Consider the following 24093-nt stretch of genomic DNA (forward strand, 5'->3'; position numbering starts at 1 on the left):
CTGAAATGTCAGGGAGATACAAAACTGTATGACCCATTACTGTGAATACTGTACTGTTTTCCTCAGGATCTAGACAGAATCTACTGATGCTTTGGGCTGACATCCCTCTTCAGGATTGTGTCACGCCAAGTGCTGTAGGACTGACTGCTCACAGGCCGGGGCGGGCAAACCCTCCTCCAGCCAGTTGCCACTAAGTTTCCTCACTCTTGAAGAGAGCCTAATGCTGGGGTGGGAGCTGAACCCTCAGTGGATCCGTCTTCCCTGCTCAAATTAGGAGAAAAACACAGGAGTGCAGACTTTGCCCCTTTTCCTTTCTTTACTTATCCTTGTCCTCTTTGATATTCACAGACACATGAGCTTTCCCCAGTTTTCTTTTTCATTTTTGCTCCCCGAGCTGCTCGTTTCGGGTTTCCTACGGCTTTCCAGCCCACGCTGCTCCCTCGAGGCATCCGGCTGGCCATGGCAGAGCCGCCGCGCTCCCGCCCGCACCTGTTGGAGTCGTTTTTCCTACACCAGGAGCCTTCCGTGCCGTCCCCTAAACCCAGGTTTAGCTGCTTCCCGCCCCGCGGGCGCCCTCTCCCGAGGCACACCAGCTTCCAAACCTGCACTAGCCCAGCCGCTCTCGGGCGGCCGCCGGGCGCACGGTCCCCCGCGGGGCGGGGCGGGGCGGAGCGGAGCGAGGCTGGGCGGGGCGGGCCGGGCCGGTGCGGCCGCGGGCCTTTAGGACCGGCGGGAGGCGGCGCTGTCCGGTCCCCGCTGCTGACGCTGGCGTCGCGCGGCCCTGCGCGCCATGGAGGTCGTGTGGGCCGTGGGGCAGGTGGGCGCCGTGTGGGTGGCGGTGGTGCTCGGGCTCGTCATGCTGCCCTCGGCGCTGGGCATCTCTCTGGGCATCTCTGAAGCCTATATGTGGGTGCTGGTGAAGACGCTGGAGGTAGGCGGGAGCTCTGGAGGGGAAGGGGGGGTGTCCCTGGCGCTGCGGCCCCCGCGGGGCTGCGCCTCGTTCCCTTCCCCCGGGGCGAGGCGGGCCGGCGGGCCGGGCATGGCTCTCTCCGGCCGGGGCTGTGTGGGAGTGGATATCCCGGAGGAGCGTCTGTAGTGTCCTGTAGAGGAGAGCGAGTGGGTCATATCCTGCCTGGCATCAGCTCTGCCCGGCTATAGCTTTGGGCTTAAAGCCCTCAAGTAAAACTGAAGATCTGTGTTAATTTTGTGGTTGCGTAGGCTCTAGAGTGCTGTCCCTGAATCCGCAAGAGAGCGGAATAAACCTTGTTACCTAAGGCTGTACCATGGCCTGGGCGAGGCTGTCTTTGTGGCAGCTGTGCTCCACTTGGGGAAAATGATGCCGGGTCATGCTCTCGGAGGGTGTAAAGGTCTGGTGCCAGAAGTGCTGATGCTCAGAGACGCGGACTCCCATCCAAGTTGAGCAAGTCTAACACCTTAGTTGCCATCTGCCTCTAAAATTCTCAGGGATAGCCAGTTTCTCGCAGAGGAACTGCTTTCTGTATGGGGCATATTTAGTATGTGTGTGAAAACCCTCACTCTGAAGCTCATGGTAGTGGTGAGCAATCGTGTTTTTAAATTGTTGCTGGACGCGATCAGATTTGAATCTTTTCAAACTACGTTTTTTCCAAGGAGGAGGCACACCCAAACCACGGAAACAGCTATAAGGAGAAAAAGTGAAATGACTCACAGCACAGTCAGTGGCTATGCAATATACACCACTATGTGACTATGGAAAGTAGATTTTGTCTAATTTCTTGTTCTTCGAGGCCTTGTTCGTGTACTTCCGTGCCTGGCTAAAAAATTCCACCTATTAAATCAGCATTTGTTGAATACATCTTAAGGCAAAATGTTTTTAGGCTTTTGGGTGAGAATGAATCTACTCTCAGTAATTTCTGGGACTGTGAATGGTGTCAAGATAACTGTTGAGGAGAGAAGATGCAATTGTTTGTGGAAAAAAGGATTTGAATAGCAGGAGCTGAGGAGGTAAAGATCACCCTAGCCTGAGGGAGCAATCCAGATGGCCTAGTGAGATAGTCTTGTTTGGATGACTTGCCTTCACCTGTGAATAACCACAATTTACATTCTTTATTCGTAGATCATTAATAATTATTTTTTAGTGTCATCAAATGTTGCAACAAGAGGTGACTCAAAATGTTTTGGGCAAAATTGTGGAGAAGTATCTGGCGGCATATTGACGGTGGTTACCATTACTTTTGCATTAAATACTTTCTGGGGTTGCATGCTGCTCAACATACTAAAAATTTTATTAATACATAATTATATTGGACATAGATCTGATATAAAACAATGTATCTGTAAAGAAAAGGCAATGAAAAATTGGAAACTATTCTTAGAAGAGTCAGCTAAATTTGACTTGCTATGGGAGAGTGAAGAAGCTCAATCCACCCAGGTATTTTGCTTATCTCATCTTGGCCTTGCTTTGCCTGTGAATTCTTTGTCCTCAGAATACTTGCATGGGGATAATACCTGAAAGGAAGTGGTTCGTTGTGGGATGTCTCCTCTTCATTTGCTCACACGTCTGTCTTGGTTAGAAGCCCAACAGAGGATGATTGTCTGCAGCCAGGTTCAAGCAGCACCTGCAGAAGTGCCAGACGTGTAATATCTAAACTGTGGATGTTAATCAGAATAATATTGGGAAAAGTACTGTATCCTTGCATGTCAAACTTTTAAGAAGTAGGTTATTTAAATAATTTGGGAAAATGTGTTTCTTTTATAAGGGATAGTTATTAATAGTTCTCTTGTTAACAGTGAAATGTGCTGCTAGCTGGGTGTCTGAGACTCCCTGGGATGTTGAATTGAGTGTGCACATTTTCTCCTGAGAAGAGCTTTTTGGCTCTGTGAAGTCACATGGTGCTTAAGTCTCTGATAGCTGAGGCCTTTTTCAGCAGTGTTAACTTAATAGCTTCCTTAAGCTCCCTCTTCCACTCCCAGCCCTGCATCTCCCCAGGCATTTCCACCTCTTTTCCAGGAGGAGGGTGGGCTCTTGCACCTGCACAGTGTTCAGTCAAGATGCTGCTGCTTTTGTTGCCTCTTTGATGAGCCAGATTACAGGAACTGTCTGCAAAGTGGTGGCTGTTTGTGTATCCCTGGTGATACTCTGGCCTTGCCTGTTTATATCCCGTGTCTTGGTGTAGTGGAAGGACACTGTGACTGTGGTTTGTTTCCTGCATGGCCTGTGTTGTCAGGTTACAAGTCAATCTCTTTTGAGGGTCCAAGTCTGTCCACAGGTCAGGGACAATTCTACAGTTTGCTGTGATACCTCTTCAGGTCATGTCAGACAAAACAAAACATCCAAGAATGAGTCTGTGGCGCTCAGTTGTTGTGCAGGCTGTGAGATGGAGCAAGTTAAGATGATGGCGGCTTGTGCTTGATTTTTTTTTTTTCCTGCCAATTAAAAAAAAATCCTTTTCTGCTTGTTTCAGGAGGGCAGAAGCTTGTTCTTGGTGCTGCAAGCATGATCTGAGAAAAGGATCTGAGGGGGAAACTCCTTTTAGGAACAAAGTGTTTTTGTATCTTGACCATCCTACATTTCTGACAAGGGACATCAGTTGGTGCACAATAGATTTTTCTCTCTGCTGAGCTGCCTCAGCAAGCACATGCTGCTAAGAAAATGCAGCATGTACAAATGAGGCTGTTGGGTTGCATTTGACCCTTAAGTACTGCACTAGGGATTACCAGCTTTATATGGATATATTTTTTCCTATGTGATTGTATTTTTTTCCACGTGATAAGGGGAAATGTGTAGAAAGTTGTGCTAAAGAAGTGCAGCAGGCAGCCCTTGCTATTTGAAAGCCTGCTTCCCCCCATCATGTGGGTATTCCTGAAAGTGCATGAACTTGCTTCTGAATTGCCTTACCAAACTCAGCAAACTTTTAGGAGATTGCTCATTTTTGCCTATGGCTTTCTTTCTAGTGTTAATAGAAGGATTTCTGGCACCATGTTAGTATGGTTTTTTAAAATGTGGGAGTACTGCTGGAGAAACATCTCTAGCAGCTGTTTGACTCTATGAGGAGCTAGTCTGGACTAGGCACCTGCTGTCCTGATGCTTGTCAAGTCTCTTGCTACAGAAATATTCTCTACTGCTGAAATGCTGGGGACTGTCTCTTGCAGTCATCACAGCATGCTGCATTGCTCCCTATTTGTTTTTCAACATCAACAGATTGCTTCCAATTTTAAGCTTAGTCCATTTCTACCTCTTGGTCCCATTTTTGCTCTATCTTAATTCATTGCCTCTTGTGAACTCATAATGTGATTTGGGGCTGTGGAGGCCCCTGCAAAAATGCCATTGGAGGTGTCTTGCTAAGCACTGGAGAATCCAACCTTTCAGCAAGTCCTTTGTCTTTCATTGAGCCCATAGAGCAGTCACAGTCACACAGGATCAGTTTCTCTATTTCCATCAGATTGTAGAAAATCTGGAGGACTGGTTTGGACTGTGTTGGCAGTAGCAATGCACCCCCCCAGTAATGATCTCGGATTGGATGGATTGCAGTTCATCTTGTTAAATACTTGTTGTTTTTTTTTTTTTCCCAGTCTGCTGGGGGTTTTTTTGGGGGTGTGCCTTGCTGCCTGAGACAGTAGAGTTGTCAGCAGCACTTTGTACAGACTGCCCTTCTTGCCCTTCTTGCCCTAGTGGGAAAGATTCATATGTTTTTTAAACTGTGCTGTGCATAGTACTTGTGAAACATGAAGAAACAAGAAAGCCTGAGGGAAGTGAGGTGTTTAGGTCACATTTGAGTCAGGAAACAAACAACTTGGCTATTAACTAACATCACATTATTGTCTATTTCTGGACTAATGGTTTGTTGATGACTACAAGCACTTTTAGTGCACTCCCCTTCCCAGTCTCTCTAGGCTTTTGTGAGGGTTTGTGGCAAGCAGAGAGTGCTTCTTGTGTGGCTGGTTTTGCTGGCTGTAATGTGAAGCAGATGCTGCACTTGTAGGTGTTGTTCAAGTCCTGTAACTGATCCTTCGGGGTTTAACAGCAGCCCCTTGTAACAGAAGCAATTTCTGATGCTATATTATGCTGCCTGTAGGGTATGTATTTTTGCTGGACAAGAGTATAATATTATTCTGTAGCTGGAGTTTAAGCCCAAGTTCCTTGTGTTGCAGATGACCTTGGAAATATGAATGGACCTAGATATGAGGAAGAAAGGATCTCTCAGTGCCTCTGGTCAAAGTGGAGATTGTGGCTGCGCAGGGCTGGTGGGATGGACTGATACTCTTGTCCTAGGTATGCCAGGCTGCAGCTTCTTCCCATGAGTCACCATCAGGATTCTGTGTGGCGCTGGCCATGAGGGTAGGGAATGGAGAAGAAGAGGATGTAAGCTGATAAATGGATGAATCATTGTGGGCTTTGACTGCTGCTTGTGTAACTCACTGGCCTCAGCAGCAAGCTTTGCTGACTAATGTCATTGCACAGAGTCAGTGAAGGCCTCTGTGTAATTGGTATCCTTCAAGGACTGCTGGGCATAAGAGAATCCAAGAGAGCTCTGAAACCTGTCAGCTCAGATGGTAATGAGAAGCATGTCTTGGAGACATGTCTGGTGTGAATGATGCACCCTTGTTTACAGGACTCATGCTGACTTTTGGAATTATATTTTAGCAAATTTTGTGCAGAATCTTGAAGTAAATCCCTGGCCTGTATTAATGTAGACCCCAGTCCTTTGAAAGCCTTTATGTATGTTTACCACAGATTTAAAAATCATGAGTCCATGTATATCAGTAAGATTGTCAGAGCAGGGGGTTGCTCTTTGCTGTAGTTGCATCAGCAATTAATGCACCGTATTCCAGATCAACAGCTCTTGTCTGAAACTGCTCTCAATTTTACAGCATGTGAACACTGTTAATAATCGAATGCTGTTAAAAAAATAACAGCAGTTGTATTCAGAGCTTCCCTTGAAGTAGGAGTTTGTGAAGCTGCTGTAAAAGAAGCTGCTTGGCATTCCTTTTGCTGATGTCATTGGTGTTATCCTATAAAGCTGGACTCTTAATTGCTCATTGGATACCTGTCCACCAGGAAGGACTTGCTATGCAACTCCTGTGTGCGGAAGAATTTGGGAAGCTCCTTGGAGGCAGTGCCAGGGGTGTCCCATCAGAATAAGAGGTGCATGGGAGATGAGAGAGGACATTTTGCCCTGACGCAGAAATTATTGCTCCTCTTGGTGGTGTTGGTGTTCTTTCCTCACACAAAACAACTCAATAACTGGCATGCAGATTTTGCTGTGTTAAACAAGGTGGCATTGTGTGGGATGTGCTCTGCAATCTTTCTGTTGTTGCTGAGGTTTGGAGAGATTCCAAGGAGGAGTGCTCACCTAAACTAGCACATAAACTTTTGGCTCTGATCCAGTGGTGCTTTTAAAAGAGGAACGCCAGTGGTCTGTCTCTATGTGATTGCCGATTTCAGTCATCTCTCCCTTCCAAAAAATTGTCAAACATTGTTAAGTCAGAGGTGGTGTAAAGGTGATAAATGAGGTGAAAGGCTGAGCCCCAATTCTTAGGGGAGCAGGCAACACTTTGAGATGTTCCTAATGATTTGTATTTTGATCCCAGCAAAGACTGTCTAGATGTGCTTTAATGAAATGACATGTCAGGCTTGGCTTTGGACATAGTCAGACCTCAGAGGCAAAGATCTCACATTCACAAGAGATATCAAAAACCCTTCCTAACTCCAGATAAGACAGTTGCTAAATAGACAACTAACTTTCTCAAATACTGTATAGGTCCTCTATGTGTGGCAGTTGCTTAGTGATGTGTAAGTGAATTTGATCTTTTCGCTGATAAATTAGAGGACTTTTCTAGGAGGATAAGGAGGGAGAACTTTTCAGGGGAAAGTTGATGTTTTCCTTGCATAGTGAAGCGCGATATCTTCAGATTCTTCATTGCGTTATTAAAGCATCCGAGCTACTTTATTGTTAGCAGTTAGGATACTAAAGTTTCAAAATCAGACTTGTGGTGATGCTTGTAGTTCTGGGATCATGCTGTTTTCTAACTTTACATTTTCAGTCCATTGGGTAGCTCTGCTGTAGAACTATTTTTAGTTCTGTTCAGGAGCCTGGTGTTTTATACTTATTTCCCAAAAATGCTTCAAAAAATCCCTACTAAAAACAGAAGTCTGCACCAAGGTCCTTGGGACTGCCAGCTCAGCACCAGCTAGGAGAAGCCACTTAGATTTGTGCTAGTGTTACTGAGAGATCCAAAAGACTTGCCAGTCTGCTTTTTGCTCATTTCCTGAGTAGAAGGGAGGCTATGGCTTGTAATTGTTTCATGCTTTGATCTCTAACACACAAACATGTTTTCCCATCTATGGGATGGATTGGCTCACATTGTGATAGCTCTTTGTAGCATAACCTTGTTGTCCTTCAGCATAGGAGCCATTGCTGAAGCAGCGATGGATGGCACATATCCCTGATTAGCAGGAAGGAAGGAGAATTACTCACATTAGTGCAGGTGCTGTGTCTTTTGTTTCCCAGCCTGGATATAAACAAGCTTTTCACTTGATCAAATCTCATCTCAAAGTTGAGATTCTGGCTTTGATGGTAGTGACTTTAATTCAAGTGCCTGAGAATACGTGAAAGAATTAGATGTTAAGTAAAAATTTCTCATTTCTCACTCCTTGGTTGCTGAAACATACATATTTTTTTGGAAATATGATGGATTGAGGTAAGAAAAAAACTGACAGAGAACTTAAAACTTGTTTGCTCTGTCATCTGCTAGATGTGGGTCCTTAGGAATGCTCAAATGCTCCTGATCAAGAGGGAGAGCTGGTCTCATTATTGCTTATTTTATTAAGTGTGCTTAAATCCCCTAAGAGACCTGGCATGGAATGTAAAAATGCCTCAGCCACTGACTTGTGGAGGACAGGTCAGTTGTCCCCTGGAATGCACTGTACAACCCTTGTACCTGATGCTACGCTCTTGTCAGACTTGTGGCAGTGCTCCCATCTCCTGGGAAGGCACAGGTAGAGTGCAAAGGGAACTGTCCTCTCCAGGCTTTCTCTTTGCCACTGTTCCTCCATCCCCTACGTGGGTTGCTGCACCTTTCTGGCGTTAGATGGACAGGAGGAGCAAAGATCAGACCACTTAGGAAGAGGAAATGGGCTTTTCTGGATAGGGTTGATAAATGTATCTGAGCAGTAGAAACTGACTTGAGTTACATGACCCTACAATTTCTCTGCTTTGGGAAGATTGAACTGCCTCCTTTGCATAGCAAAATGTCAAGATACTGCAGTATAGGGGGTGTTGCAAGGTTTTGCGCATTACAAATGCATGTCTCAATAACCTGTGTCCTTGTGATTTGTGCTGAGGCTCAGGCTTTGACACAGTCTAGAATGAACCCGTAACTGCAGGATTTCTGTAGCAAGAGCTTTCTGAAGGTAGTGTTGCATTCTCTTTCTGAGCACCAAAGTGTTCTTTCAGGTTTTAATTATCCCTTTGAGAGGATTTGAAAGATGAAAACTTTTTTTTTTCCTGCTGGGGTGTATGGCTGAGACCATTAGCCAAATATACTCTTGTTCTTCTGTGTGATAAGTGAGTTAGCTGTTTGTGGAGATGTTAATTTGTTGAATGCAGTGATTCTAGTCTGGTCAGAAATGATTGCCTGAATGTATTTGCTGGTCCCTCTGTACCCCCAAATCCATTCCACAGACAAAACATAAAATGATAGCGCTCTGAATAGGTTCTTCCTTGAACATTGTTTTGGTGTGGTATTTCCCAGAACTTTTATGGTCACAGTACTGCTAAGAATGTAGCCAGAAAGTTACTGAAAGTACTTGAGTACTACAGAAAGAAGTGAGTTATGCCTACTATTTGCTGCATGGGAGGCGTGGGCAAGTCCGTCAAACTCAGGGACTGTGGCAGCTGTATCTCCAGGAGTGAGGAGGCGACAGATGTCACCGAAGCAGCTTCAGCATATCATCCGGTAAAAATAATTCCTGGAAGAGCTATTGCCTTAGCAGCAGCAAAACTGAGAATGAAGGAGCTCTCTGTAGCTCACCCCAAAGCTGGTGAATTGGCCTGTTTTCCTGCTGCTCAGAGCTTCAGAATGAGAGCTGAGAGGGTTGGGGTTGTTCACCCTGGAGAAGGAACCTGGAACACATTGACCAGAGAAGCTGTAGACTCTCCATCCCTGGAAGTGTTCGAGACCTGGCTGGATGGGGCTCTGAGCAACCTGATCTGGTAGAAGGTGCTCCTGTCCATGGAAGAAGGTTGGAACTAGGTGATCTCTAAGATTTATTCCAACTCAAACCATTCTATGATTCTGTGAAGATGCCAAGAAACAAGCAATTGCAGAGTCAAGGGAAATGTCAGGTTTGTGCAGCTTGGAAAGTTCTTGAGTGCTATCCTTTTTGGGTTGAGTCTGAATTTAATTGAAATTTCTCATGGCTGCAACTGCTGGTTTTGGTTTTTAGTGAAATCAGCTGTGTGCAGGCTTCAGTTTCACTTGAGCCAGTTAGGACTTTTTGGGTTTTTTTTTTTTTTTTTTTTTTGCTTCAGTATTATGAAACTACTCTGAAAGGATACAGTCTGGATTGTGATATGTCTGTCAGCTTTGTGAATGCGTGCTGTGTGTGTGTCCTTTGTCTAGTTCAGCTCCTGGGGCTTTCCATGCCACCTGGACTCGGTGGCTGCTGTGGCAGTAGTAAGGCTGACAGAGGCCTTTCAGGCTCTTGGTACCTGTGTACCTGAACTGGAACTGAAACATGTGTGGAGCACCGAGTTGGCTCTCTGAAGGCTGAAAGCAGAGTTGAGAAGTACTGACTGGCACTGAGTGTTGTTTTGATTTGTTTTTTTTAAATTAATTACTCTGATTTTCTTCATAAGAACTGTATATGGGTTTGGGTTTGTGAACACATCTGAGGAAGATGAATGATGATTACCTGATGAAGATATTCTTTGAAAATCGCAACGTGTCTGTCTAACTGTTGGGTTTTTTGGTGACTTTTTTCCTTAAGTGAGTATTGCATTTGTGAAATAATGTTTTCATTCTGTTCAACAGTGGGCCACTATCCGGTTACAAAAAGGTGCCAAAAAGCCACAGCTGCAGATGCCGCGGACTCCTACTGCCAATGGTGAGAGCTTGGGGTCAAGTCACATTGATGAGACTAATGTTGTGATGTTGGAGTACTGAGGCCTTCTCAAATGAAGCAGTTAGATGTGTGTGTGAGAGAACCTGTGAAGAGGTGGGGTGTTACATGCTCACTGAAAGTCATGGTATATCCTCAGGCAGCTGCTCACTCACTGCCCCAGTGGGACTGGGGAGAGGATCACAAGGGTAAAAGCCTAAAAACCCATGGGTTGAGATAGAGGTAGTTTAACAGGGAAAGCAAAAGTCACACACACAAGCAAAGAAAAACAAGGAATGAATTCACTGCTTTCCCATGGGCAGGCCAGAGAGCAGTGCCCCATCATGGGTAGCAGTGACTTGGGAAGACAAACACCATCACTCCAAATGTCCTGCTTTCCTCCTTCTTCCTCCCACTTTATATCATGAGCATGATGCCATATGGTCTGGAAGGTCACTTTGGGTCACCTGTCCAAGCTGTGTCTCCTCCCATTCTCCCAAGCACCCCCAACTTCCTCACCAGCCTGGCTGTATGAAAAACAGGAAAGCCCCTGGCTCTGTAAATGCTGCTCAGTAAATAACAAAAACATCCCTATATTATCAACGGTGTGTTCAGCACAAATCCATAACACAGCTCCATACCAGCTACTCTGAAAAAAATTCACTCTACCCCACTGAAAACCAGTATGCTTAGATATCTAATCTTTTTGCAATGCTACTGGCTAGCAAACAGTTCCTGCAGTATAAAATGCTGCTTTTACTGGCTCATACTGAGTCATTGAAAAATCAGGGGATGAGGAAATAAAGGGTATGAAACAACATGAAATTTAACAAAACAAAGTAGAGCTTAAAATGGAGATTGTTCTTAGTTGATGAAAATTTTTGTGTTTAAATATGAGGTTAATTTTCATCTTGAAATTTGTCTTTATCCTGATGTTTCCAGGGTTGCTGGCAAGCTATCTCAGTCCTAACAGCATTAGAGTGCACTTAAATATTCTCTGAAGAGATCAAAGTGTTTGTTGGACAGCACCTTTCTTTCCCAAGCTTGGTGCTTTTTCTGTGGTAGGACTGCAAGTTGAAAGTGTGTGGTGGGCTTGTCTTTTTTTCAGTCTGCTGCTATTGACCTTTTACTCTCTGGAGTTAGTATCAGTGTTTGCCAAAGTTCTTACACTCACTGTCTGTAGAAAGACAGCTGAAAAGTTGCTTCATCTTTCTTCCTTTAGCCTAGTTTTGAAATTAGTTCTTTAACTGTATCTTAACCTGTACTGTGTGTGAGTTGTGGTAGACTGTAGTAGGTCAGAGTTGTCTTTATGACTTTGGAGCCATGAGAGAAGTCTGAGTTTGCCCAGGAGACAGGAGAAGGCTGAACAAAGCATTGCAGTCAGCACTTGGTTTCCTCCTGGTTCCTGAATGCTTCAGTTTTGTTATTCAATTGCTCTGTTTTGACAGCGTTTGTCAGCAGTGTGAGCATTTTCTGTGTTCCTTCCTTAGGCTGCACAACTGGAAGCAGGCCCAGCCTGCTAGTTAGCAGACAAGTCAGCTGTTACCTGAGCGTGTGGATTAGCTCATGTGAACATGATCCAGTAGTGGGGACTGAATTGCTGAGCTGGGTATGTGTGTTTCAGCTCCAAAGGGATATCCTTATCAATACTGCAGACACTGGGATCGCACTGTCTGCAGGCCAGGCATGGAGCTGGCTTCCATGGCAGCTGATGCAACTGTCAGCATCTGTGATAATAAACTGGAGGTACTGCACAGCACCTCTGAAAACAGGTTAAAACTTGTCTTGCTTAGTTGCTGACTTACAAGTGGCTGAGAAAAAGTACATCCTATATCACTCACCAATGTCCTGAAAGTTGTGAGTTTTTTTGGGAGGAAGGGGGGAAAGGCAAAGGTAGCGGTCCTTTCAGCTTTGTAAGCAAAGGTAGCAGTCCTTTTTTCCTTTCAGCGGTCCTTTCAATTGTCAGTGACGTGTTGTCTGCTTCCCAGGTTGTCAATGATGCAGCAAGATATCTTTTTTCTTCCTGTAAGGCTGATGGTGCCCCATCACATCATGGGCCAGTGAGATGACAAGAGACCCTATTGTGCTGCTTTAGCTGTCATCCTCCTAGACGTCTGATCATTCTTATGCATAGTTATTTCTTCTCTAGTAAACAGACATCAAGGGAGGTTGGTCCTAGCTAGTAGATTGTTCTTTGAGCTACCTTTAAAAAAAAGCTACAAGTAGCTATTTCTCCTGCAGCTGAGTGGTGTGTAGTGTTAATGTGTGCTGTGGTTCAGAACCTGCATGAAGTTGAGTGTGCTTTGCTGTCTGGAGGACCATTAGAGATAGTAAAAATGGCCTGAGGTGATTTATATAGATGATTGCGTGCAGGCTATGTTCAAGCAGTCTTATGGATGGGGATACACAATCACAATGGTAGTCAGAAGCCCCCTTTTAATGTCTTTCATATATCTGAACTAAAAAGTTAAAATCTTTCCCCACTGGAGGTGGCTCTTTCTGCTGCAATCTGGAATCTTAACTGTTCCTTACTTGAGAAAGTATGGGGAGACATGTGGTGCCAAGCTGTGCTCCATATCTTGCTCTTGGGAATTTTTAAAGCACAGGAGGAACTAACTTGTTGATTAGGAGTTCCTGGCTGTGTAAGAAAGTACTTGAGGGCCAGGGCAGGTGTAGGTCTAATAGTGCATTATATAAGGTGGCTACTGCTGAGGTGACAGAACATGGTCAGACAGAGGCCCAAATGCATTACACAATATTTACTGAGGGAGGAGAAACTCCTGCTGATAATGAATTACAGAGTAGTTGATTAAAACAGGGTAAAGGTAAATGTTTCTCTCTGTGTATGCACCTATGTCTAAGTGCTGAACGGTTGTGTGTATCATCTCTTATGATTTCCTTGACCACTCAGCCAGTACTAGGAGTTGGGTCAGGATAGAAGGGAGCACTGCAGATGTATGTGCTAAGTCAAGTTTTCCTGTTCCCTGGCAGAGCAAAAATGGTCCTCCCCAAACACTTTGAAATTTTGTCCCTCAGTAAAAAAACAAACAAAATCAAACAAAAAAAAAGACCAACCCCAAAACCAAGTGGACACGATTGAAGAGACACCACCTTTCTCTGCAGCATCAAATGCACTGTGCTTTACATCTCTTGGCAGAAAGGGCTGCAGGTGCCTCTGTGTTGGTGGTGTGATAAGCAATAGTTTCAAAAGAAAAGTTGGCTGGTGTAATTACATGGGGAATTATGTGATGCTGTCACTTCAAGATCCTTCTCTATTAGAGGGCAGTGTGTGCTGGACCCAGTGATAGCTCTTGGCTGAGTAGGTGCTTGGAGGGTAGGTGTCTATCTCACTGCAACTGAACAACCAGCTGTCAGCTCTTTGTGTGGGTGCTGGCTGTGTTGTCTTCAAGGTGGTGGATTTAAAAATGACAAAAGTGCTAATAAGTGATTTGAAAATTATATTCAATAAAAGAAAAGCTTATGCAAATACTGTTAGTAGTATTTAGTTACTACATAAGTAGATACTACTAAGGAGCTAATTACTAGATACTACTAAGTAGATATACTTGCTTTGTAAGTAGATGGTGTTAAATTTGATCCTGGTATAATTACTTGACTGGAGTACGTGAGCTTGAAGGCTTGGGGCTAGCGCTGCAATATTGAGGAAAACACTGACTGTGGCTTTTTTTTTTTGTTGAGAGTAATATTTACTGTACTCCTGCCTAGTGCTGTCTTTGGCCAGCTCAGCTCTGCCTGTGGCCAAGGGATTAAAGGCCTTAAATGTGACTTGTGATTACAAGAAGGTTAAGTACATCACAAGAGAGAGCAGTGTGTGTGTAATTCTGTTTGTAATACCTTCATGTGCCACTGAGATCTTGGCTTGGAGTAGCTGTCCCAAGGCTGCAGGGCAGTTGGTGCGTGGGGGTGTTAGTGACAATGACTGCATGGGCTGATGAAGCTAGACACTCCAGCCCTGCTATCTCAGTATGCTAGCAGTATGATAAACTTCTCAGCTGGGTTCAGCTGAGAAGCTGGAGCTAGATGGGCCAGCTGCTTGAGTGGTGCTGGGGGAAGGATAACAGCTGGATAAGGAGTAAACATTCCCAGCTCTGGGAACTAGAGAGAGAGGTGGTACTTGTGTGATGGGTGCTGGAGCGTTCCCCTGGTTTCTTGCCTACAACCTGTTTCCAGCAGCGTGGAGCAGACAGGTTGCACTGACTCACCTACAGTCCTGGATATTTCACAGTTTGGAGATTTTCTGAGTGCGAGAAAAATTGAATCAAAAGCTTGAGCTCTGATTTGGGCTTAACGTATGACATAAGCATAGTCTCTTTTGGTAAATGTTTGCGATGCATGCTTGCGTAATTTTGATCCTGAAGAGCATGTGCCTTTTTGGGTGTGCCATACTAATGGTTTATATTTGTAGGCTTGTTATAGGGCAATGCAGTGAGGTGGCCTGCTGGTAAAATTGGGAGTCGTGCCTGCCAGGTTCCAAGCTGAAGGTGCCAATAGGTTTTGTTGCAGTGTTATTCTTCTTTAATGTTTACCTCAGTGGTTTGTGGGACTTGTATCTTGAAGCTTCCCATGTTATCCGATATGTGCCATGTCCGTATGTGCGATAAGATTTTCCATATCACTTGTAATTTAAATGTTACAGTTATTGGCACAGGAAATATATTGAGAGATTTTCTGCTGACTTAAGAGGAGGAAGGTTTCCTACAAAAACACATTCTAGGATGTGGAAAGTTCCTAGTAGCTTGACGAAATTGGGTGCTATGTCCTTTACCTTTTTTTTTTTTTTAGCTCAGCATGGAAGCACAGAGATTATGCAATTTATCTGAGGGCATCTGACAGAGTGGCGACTTGAACTTGGACCTCTGTAATCCAAGTTGAGTGTCTCAGGGGATGGTTGTTCTGGTTAACTGTTACTCTAGATTTCTTTGGTCATCAGTTTCTGGAGCCAGACTTGCTTACCAGCAAGCAGCTACTTGATTTGTGTTTAGCTTACACAATTTGTTCTTGCCTTTGAAAGCTCTGATGAGAAATTTGTGCTTATCAGACCATAAGCTTAAAAAATGAACAGGTTGGAGGAAGGGGAATACTTCTTGTTTGCACTGCAGTTGTGAACTCTCCAGGTTTCTCTCCATGCATTATGTAGTCAGAGTTCTGCTGAAACAGTTGTTGGTGCTGAGCTAAATCAAAGCTTCTCTAGGCACAACTTTCTTTGACGTAGTGTTTTGGAGGGTTTTTCTTTGTCTGATTTTAAGTAAAATAAAAACAAAAAGTGTGGTCTGCCTGTACTTACAGAAAATATTTGTGCTGTGATGGCAGGGAGGTGTGTTTGGTTCAGAGCTGGTCCTTGCACAGTGTTGTGGTCTGGGGCTTTGGCAGTATTGTGACTGTGGGACACCAGAATGTCAGACAAGATGGGAATAGGGAGGCCTCCATCAAGGAGATTGAATGCCCTTAAATACACAAAGCACAGGAGGGAATGAAAAGGCCAAGGTCTCACTTGGTTTCTTGTTAAAGCATAAGAGAGTCCTGGATAAAGTTTGAGTTAAGAACATGTCAGATGGTGGGAAAGAGTTTGCCTACTTGCTTCATGTTCAGTAGTTAACAGAGCTTGATATAGTTGCTGCTCAAGGTGTTGGTGTGAAGAAGGGGAGCTGGAACTGGCTTCCTGCAGGGTATGCTGTGTTCAACTGTGTAGCTTCTCTTCCTGTCCTAGGAGGGGTTCTGACAGTAATTTTGTCTTCTTGAGTAATACAAAGTGACTAGTGTCTGGAGGATGACTGTTATTTACATCACAGAATTATTTTCTCAGGTGGTTACCCTTTTCCTTCCCAAGGTATCATTGAAAGGGATGAAACGCCTATGGAGAAAGAAATTGCTCTTCTGCATCGAGCAGACTTCGAATTCTCCCACATTTTTTACTTCTGCAGAAAGGGGTTTGAGGCTATTGTGGAAGATGAAGTCACTCAGCGATTTTCCTCAGAAGAGCTGCTCTCCTGGAATCTGCTCACAAGAACTAATGTCAACTTTCATTACATCAGCCTGAGGCTGACTGTTGTGTGGGTCATTGGGGTGGTAGTGCGGTACTGCTTCCTGCTGCCCCTACGGTAAGCTCTGGTGCTGAGGGGCTTTGTCAGCCTGAGAATGGGTAAATTTGTGCTTTCTTGATAAATGTAATCTCAGTTTTCTTTAACCCAAAAGCAGCATTGGCAGATATAAAATATTAACTTGCTTAAAGGCTCCTTTTATGTTAAGAAGCACTTATTTGCTGTGGAGAGTAGAGTAGAGCTGGTGATCATCTTTTCCATGAATGCTTCCCTTAAGTCGATGTGTATTAGCAAAATAAATGTAAGCTCTAAAGCTCCCTGACACTTTGTGCATGGGAATATCTGGATCTTCTACCTTTGCTACACCATGACTTTAAGCAACATGTTAGGGAATTGCTGAGTTAGAGAACTGCATATTTTGAGTATCTGAGGAATAATTGAATTTCTGCAACCCCTTTCCATTTTAAAGAGGGGAAAGTGTTATTACAATGAGCAAAACTACTTACTTAGTTTTAATGTCTATGTTGTCTGTAGCTTTAGCCTCGCTGCCATTGGGATTACATCAATGATTGTGGGAACAACTATGGTAGGACAGCTGCCAAATGGCAGGTAGGTACTGTGTGTGAAGGATGAACTCTCCACATTGCATCAGTGCAAACAGCTGAAGACTAGGAGTGGACAGATTTTTACCTATAACAGACTACCAATAGTCAATTCCACCCACAAATTTGTGGACCCTGTTTTAGTGGCATTTTTAATTTGGGCTGGGGTTGGGTTCTTGTCAGTCTTGGCATTGAGGTTGATGATTTCTTGTGGGTTCCTCCTGCTGGCATGAGATACTCAAATGGAGCATTGTAGGGCAGGTAGTAGCGTTGGGATGAGAAACACCCAGCAGAGAGAGGACAGCCTTGCCTAGCAAAGTGGTGCCAAGGGCATGATGTATCTTGGCTGAGCTGCTGTAGCAAGTGAGTAGTAGAGCTGGGAACATTCCTCTGTGCTTCAGAATACCAGGAAGATTTCAGCCCTAAGTTGTGTTGAGTAGGCTGGAGAATATTGCATGTGTGTCTAGCTGCTTTCCAGGATGCTTCAGATGTCTAATTTCTTTCAGTGTTAAAAGCTACCTGAGTGAAGTGGTTCACCTCACGTGCTCCCGCATCCTTGTCAGAGCTCTGTCTGGTACTATCCATTACCATAACAAGTGAGTGAGCAGAAGTGTGTATATGCTTATGTGTGTGTGACATCCCATTGAAAATGGGGACTGCTCTCTCCTGAGCTGCAAGTTGATGTCACACTCTAGAGGCTGACTCACCTGACAGCTTCATGGAACTATTTGGTGTGTAATGTGGTGCTTTAATGCGCTAGCAGTCTAACAAAAAAATATGTAATTGCAGGGAAAACAGACCTCAGAAAGGAGGAATTTGTGTTGCCAACCATACATCACCAATAGATGCGATCATTTTGACCAATGATGGATGCTATGCAATGGTATGAGGAGATCTAAGATAACCACAGCAAAGGGACCAAGAAAAGGAAAGATTGTGGGGTATTGCTTGTGGACTTCAGTACTTAATTTTCACAGCAGAGATGTTTGATGTTTGCTTTGCACTAGTCAGTGGGGAAAAGTGTAAATTGTGTTGAAATTGGTCTGTATTGTGTGCTGGAGAAGTTGTCCTTGGACTGCCAATGCTGGGCTCTTCTTCTGTTGAAGTACCTGAGATAGTACTATGTGAGTGTCTCAATTCTTTCAAGTGAATGCATTTTAACAGTTCTGTGGTCATTGCTCAATCCTGGCTTGCAGCCTTCCAGTGCATTTGTGTTTGTTGGATGTTTTTGGAGGGGTGGAGAGGAGGAAATTTTGCCTTTTAGGTGTCTCTCATACTGATGTGCCTTGCTGGGCTTGCAGGTGGGCCAGGTTCACGGTGGGCTGATGGGCATTATCCAGCGAGCCACGGTCAAGGCCTGTCCTCATGTCTGGTTTGAGCGCTCGGAGATCAAGGACCGCCATCTAGTGACAAAAAGGTGAGGTGTGTGCTGGGTTGCCTCCCTAGAGAGGCATTGGGCAGTCAAAGACCTGGATTTGGGAATGAGTTACAGGGGTGGTGTGCAGCACACTGCATCACTCAGAATGACCTGAGTGTGCTTGCTTGTGTGGGCTTTGGTGTAGTACACTGAGGTCAAAATGTCGGGTTCCCAGGTCACCAGGAAAGGCTTGAAACATTTATACAGCGTGTCATTGTTTAGACCAAAGGTTCTGGGAAGCTTTGGATTGCATACTGTTACAAAACATCTCAGTTGGGAAGCCATCAACATAATAATTAATGTCTGATGAATTCAGGTGTGTACTTGGAAACAATGTGAAGATACTTAAATTCTGGTATTTTCTGTTAAAGAGAAATACTGATGATAAAATTGGATTTTTGTGACAAAAACTCAGTATCACTGGAAATTGTGAACCACTAGAAATAAAAAGCTTTATTTGTTTGGGTGGAAGGCAAAAATCTTGTTATAAGAATATAAGCTGTGTACAAAATTGGTTTTCTGCAGGATGTCACCAAAAGCATACCTGTGAACAGAGTAGTACAGGGATAGAAATTCTTCCTAATTTGTAGAGAACTTTTTAGGTTAATTTTGAGAGGTTAACTTCTTCACTGGCTTATTGACCTCTGCACAGCAGGACAGTTTTGCGAAGTTGTCCAAGTACTGTGAGCTGTAGGCATTTACAAGTCCCCTTTTAAGGAATATGCTGTTAAGTAGCAGAGGCTGGATGGACCACTGCATCAATATGCTTTTTTTTTTATATAGGCAATTTCTTGAAGGTTGAGTGGATCAGTTAGTTAGACTGGCTTAATGGCATATAATTGTTGGCTTCTCTGGCAGTCATTAGTACAATAATGCAGGGGAAAGAAAACAGGATGTTGCCTTAATGTAATGCTCCAGGGGCCTAAGGGATGGCAGGCCCAAAGCTTCAGTTTCTGTAGAAAAAAGAGGCAAGTGCAAATTAGTGTCAAGAAAAAGGTTTTGGTTTCATACATATGTGATATATAAAGGTGTTTTTAATGCACCAGCCTGGGGAAAGAAGAGTGGAAAGGAGTTGTTTTTTAAGCTTTCCTTCTGCTTCCGCAGACTCAGGGAACATGTGGCAGATAAAAGCAAGCTCCCAATCTTAATTTTTCCAGAAGGTAAGAAGCTGAACTACTTATCTCCATTCAGTGTAGATGTCATCCCTGTTCTCTCTTCGTGGCTTCTGCTGCTCAAATCTGTCTTCACCTCTGGCTTCAACTTCGTTAGGGCAGTCCTGGTTTTCTTATAGTCTTTACTATAAGATGAATATACATGGAGACAACACAATACTGTCTCTGGATGTTGCTTCTCCTGGCAGAAGCTGCAAGCAGAAGAAGGGGAAGATGGTTTATTTTGCCCTGAGATTACTAATTTGCTGTCCTACAGATTTAACTGCAGCACTGTGATTTTTGTCTTGCACACCTTCTGGCTTCATTCGGGGAGTCAGTCACAAGACAAAGGCTAAAAGTAAGCAGGGGAGAGATGCTTAACTCAGTGAGCAGCAAATGCAGGCTCTTTATTGGTAAGACCTGTTTGTGGATGTTGTGTTGTACTGAAATGGCTGTGTGAAGCAATGACTTTCTTCTGGACAGGAACCTGCATAAACAATACATCTGTGATGATGTTCAAGAAGGGGAGCTTTGAAATAGGAGGGACAATCTATCCTGTTGCAATAAAAGTAAGTGCAAATAGCTGGCTGCTGGATTTCAGAGTTTGGGATTGATTTTTGTCAGAGGGGCAGGAAGCTGTCTCAATACAGCTGCTATTAAAAGCACAGTAGCTCTGGCAATTGGGTGGATGCTGTGGATGGCTCCTGGAGAATAAGTGGCTGAAATTAAAGAAATTAAAGGCCAAATCCTTTGGCCTGTAGAGCCTGAGTGGTAGGCCTGATGGAGTCAGCTTCTTCCTCCAGAAAGCTGGAAGGAAGAGAAATCCAGCTAGTCCTTCCCAGTGCTGAAGGGAAGCATCCTGCTCACAGCAGACTTAATTCTTTTGGCTGTTCAGGCAAATGGGTGACGTCTGCTGCCGGTTCTGTTATGTAATCCCAGGTCTGAGAGGCTGTGATTGTCTGGGGAAAGGCTTAATCAATAGTTTTTTGTGATTCTTTGCAGTATGATCCTCAGTTTGGAGATGCCTTCTGGAACAGCAGCAAATACAATATCGTGAGCTATCTGCTGCGAATAATGACCAGCTGGGCCATTGTTTGCAACGTGTGGTACTTGCCACCAATGGTTAGAAAGGTAATCCCGCGTCTGGTTGCCTGGCTGCTATTTAAAAACTTGACTGTGTCTGCAAGTGCACTTTTACTCTTTTTTTTCCCCCAAAAAAGCTCTGCCCACCCCATGTCTCCAAATCAGTTTTATACTGGATTTTTGTCAGTGCTGACTGATGTATGATTGGACTCTGCTTTTCCTGATGCAGCATGGTACTATCAGCGGTGCATCAAATATACAAAGGATAACAGTAAATACAGTGCTGTTCACAGTAGCAATAATGGTAATGCTCCATCTTGTTGAAGCAAAATTTTCTCCTAATTTCAACACTCTAGGGGAAAAATGAGCTGTTGTTGCATGGGAATATCAGATTATGGTGTTGGCATGATAAGGAATGGGTAGTTTGAAAGTGAGCTGTTTTGATGAGGCAACAGATGAAAAATGTTATGAAAGTCTGCTTCCATTGCCTTCTCTCTTTGATTATGTTGAATTTGCGGCTCTTGAAGGAAGATGAAGATGCTGTTCAGTTTGCCAACAGAGTAAGGTCAGCCATTGCTCGCCAAGGAGGACTGACTGAACTCCCATGGTGAGTGATGCCCTCCTTGTTAGAATTCATGGACTATTTGTGATTAGTTTGACTGATTGGTGTTTCCATCCTTAGCTTTCTGACAAATAACATTGAACATCACTTAATTCCACTCAGGGGAAATAATGGAGTAACTTCACATGCACATATGTGAAATTAAAAGATGTATGAAGTCTTTGAAGCACGTAGCATGCAGTGAGTCTTATCTAAAGGCTTGATGCTTTTGAAGTAGGTCCATTCACACTTGTTTCTGACGTTGAGGTTAAGTAAAAAGTGAAGTTTCTTGGCAAATCTGATGAACAACAAAAAATTAAACAGGTCTTGAGTCTTCCTGCTCTGACTTCTCATGTCCTGCCTCAGTAAGTAGCAGGATAATGCCTAGATTTTATGTGACACAAACTTGAGAGTGCAATTCAGATGATGAGAATGAGCAAATAGATTCAACTATGAGACCTATGAAACCCAGCTCTGAATAATCTAAGGCAAGACACAGCTGCAGTGTTGCAAAAAACTGACTGCCTCTACAGTCTGGGGAAGTAGCATCCCAGACTGCCAAAGATTTCTATTGTAGGTACAGCATGTTACCAACATGAATAGACTGCTTTAATGAGCTGAATTCAAAATTTGAACTGCATTGTGCTCAAGGTAAAGTCTTTAATAAACCTGCTTAAAATTGAATGTTGTAGAAGTTCTGAAGAAAAGCCTTTAATAATAATAATTTAGATTACCTACCTTAATCAACTGTAGAGTTTTAATGTAATGCATAGTTTGATAACAATAGCCATTACAGCCCTGATGGTTTACTGTTCCCTCTTTCTCTGTTCCAGGGATGGAGGACTGAAACGAGCAAAAGTCAAAGATACTTTCAAAGAAGAACAGCAGAAGAACTACAGCAAAATGCTAGTGAGAAATGGATCCGTAGGAAGCTTGTCTGCAGAAACTGAGTCAGACTGAATGGTGGTTATTGAAAAGTAACTTTGCACAAGCAGCCTTAGCAGGAATGTGGTTTTTTTAAATTAAAAAAAAAAAAAAAGTCAAAAAATAGAGCAAGAAAACAACAAATCCTTCATTGTGTGTATTCATATTCTCTGTGTTGCTGGTGCAGAGCTTGCCAATGGCAGTGTCTCTGTGTTCTTCCCTGTTCATTCTTTTACTATCCTGCCCCCCTCCATCTTCATGTGATGATGCACTGCAGGTCTTGGTATTCCCAAGCTGAATGCCTGCAGAGTTAGAAGATTTAAAAAACACCCCAGTTTTTCTGAGTTGGTACAAATGAAGGGAAGTACACTGAACAGATGCTGTCAGCACACTGCTTATGAAGATACCTCTTTTTCATGATACTTTAAAGGTTTAAACATAACAAAATTTTGTCCTTTTATTTGCCTGTTGCTCACAGACTTTTTGTTGTAGATGACTTAAATCACATGCTTTAGGATGTTGTCAGAACAGTGAGATTGACTCTTTTTGTTAGCTTGCACTTGGATGTGCAAGGTGGGAATGGAAGCAAGGGTTGCAGAGACTCTACAGGATGGGAAAGGAGCTGCCAAAAGCACAGATCATGGAATGTGAGGAATTCGGTGGCCTTATAACATGGTATTGCCTTTATTGAGAGCTGCTTCCTGAGGGAAGATAATTGGCAAGTCCTCAATCTCCCTGTCCATTGCTGTTGTTGAAATTGCTTTCTTGAACTCTGGAGCTGTAAAGTTAAGGTACAGTAAAGGTTGGATAATGTAGGCTATGACAGATGAATCTTTGTGGATTGTCAAGAGTGCCCATCTGCAAAAATTGTTAATGGCTTGAAATTCTCAAGAGGGCCACTCCAGAAACAACACATCTTGTGTTTCCTAGGCTAGCAATAGCTATCACAACTACAAACATAGGATTAGTAAGTCAGCTTTGATATGAGATGTGACATGTCCAAATCTGCAATATATTGCTGTCTGAATGTATGAGAAATAAATTCTATATTTCTAATGGGTCTTGTGTGGCATTACTATTGTTCTCTATATAATGAAAAAAGTTATACTTCCTGAGAACTTAACATGGAATCATGGAAACTTCAATCAGTGACATAAAGGACCAGTTGTAGTTGAGTTCTACGGATTTCTAACCTGATTTTCTTTCCTTTTTTACCCTCTTCTTGGACTCTAAGGCACATAGATGGCTTGGTGTTTATCCTTGTTAGAGTAGCAGTAACTCATGCAGGCTCATCTTGAAATTACAGTATGAAGTCATATCAGGGAGACTCAATTAATGAATCTGTAATTAACTGGGAAAGAACTGCGCTTCTAAATTTTTTACTGAATTCATTTCTAAGTAGTGTTTTCCTTTTAGCAAAAAGACTAGAAATTAATTAATTTCTAATTTTTAGAAATTAAATTTAATGATGAAAGAAAATTACTATCCTATAAATCAAAACTTAAAAAACTGATAGAGCATATTCTCCTAGAAAAAGAATTCCTGTTTCCTATTATGCACTTACACAAACAAATGTATAGGGAAGTGTTTTCAGGTTTAGAGTGGTAGGACAAGTGAGACACAACAAAGGCTTTTTGCTTAAGGTGAACAGAGTTCAGCTGTGGTCTGAGTTGTTATTGCTGTTAAGATGATCTGGTCATGCAAGCTTTGGGCTAATGAAAGTGTTTGTCATAATTTATGGATATTAGCTGTGAGCTTGAGCTTTCCTGGATTGCACTCACAATAGGAAGCTTTGCAAGGACAGCCCTTACAAAACATGCGTGCCTGTTTTATATACCTACACACCTGAAATACAGTTTAGGTAACACATTTAAAAATCTATTCTGTATAAATATTGGGATATATTTTTTGAATGTTTCTTATAAGGTATAGATTATGATGTATTTGTCTGCAGATGGAACAAGAATTGTTCTGGTTGAAGATTTAAATACATGATTCCTAAGAGAACCTTCATAGCCAGTTTATTGGCCCTCTTGCTTTCTTCCTGCTTTTTGAGTTGATCATCAGTAACTGAACTGCAGTGGTTTTTGGATGCTCTGTTAGGTGCAAGTGTTTATAGCAACAGGATTGTGAGCTTTGGCAAAAGTGCTCAAGGCTGCAGTTTGCTTCTTGCTT

At 43.3% G+C, this 24093-nt stretch overlaps 1 protein-coding gene across 1 annotated transcript; it reads left to right on the forward strand.

Moving 5' to 3' along the window:
* The first annotated feature begins 722 nt into the window (after window positions 1-722).
* Window positions 723-22974, forward strand: LOC132326131 (glycerol-3-phosphate acyltransferase 3). The gene is made up of 12 exons (XM_059843925.1): window positions 723-931; window positions 10015-10087; window positions 15930-16200; window positions 16675-16749; window positions 17249-17338; window positions 17532-17625; window positions 18044-18159; window positions 19264-19319; window positions 19794-19879; window positions 20313-20441; window positions 20921-21000; window positions 21828-22974. Exons 1-12 carry the CDS (start codon window positions 791-793, stop codon window positions 21952-21954), a joined length of 1338 nt encoding a protein of 445 aa, XP_059699908.1. The 5' UTR covers window positions 723-790; the 3' UTR covers window positions 21955-22974.
* The last annotated feature ends 1119 nt before the right edge of the window (window positions 22975-24093 follow it).

The sequence above is a fragment of the Haemorhous mexicanus genome, chromosome 4 (assembly GCF_027477595.1).
Source record: "Haemorhous mexicanus isolate bHaeMex1 chromosome 4, bHaeMex1.pri, whole genome shotgun sequence".
Classification (NCBI taxonomy): domain Eukaryota; kingdom Metazoa; phylum Chordata; class Aves; order Passeriformes; family Fringillidae; genus Haemorhous; species Haemorhous mexicanus.

Bases quoted from the DNA above. Each gene is read 5' to 3' on its own strand.
- LOC132326131 (XM_059843925.1), top strand. From the start codon at position 791: ATGGAGGTCGTGTGGGCCGTGGGGCAGGTGGGCGCCGTGTGGGTGGCG. The intron at 932-10,014 runs GTAGGCGGGAGC...TCTGTTCAACAG, and splicing joins TGCTGGTGAAGACGCTGGAG to TGGGCCACTATCCGGTTACA. The intron at 19,320-19,793 runs GTAAGAAGCTGA...TCTTCTGGACAG, and splicing joins AATCTTAATTTTTCCAGAAG to GAACCTGCATAAACAATACA.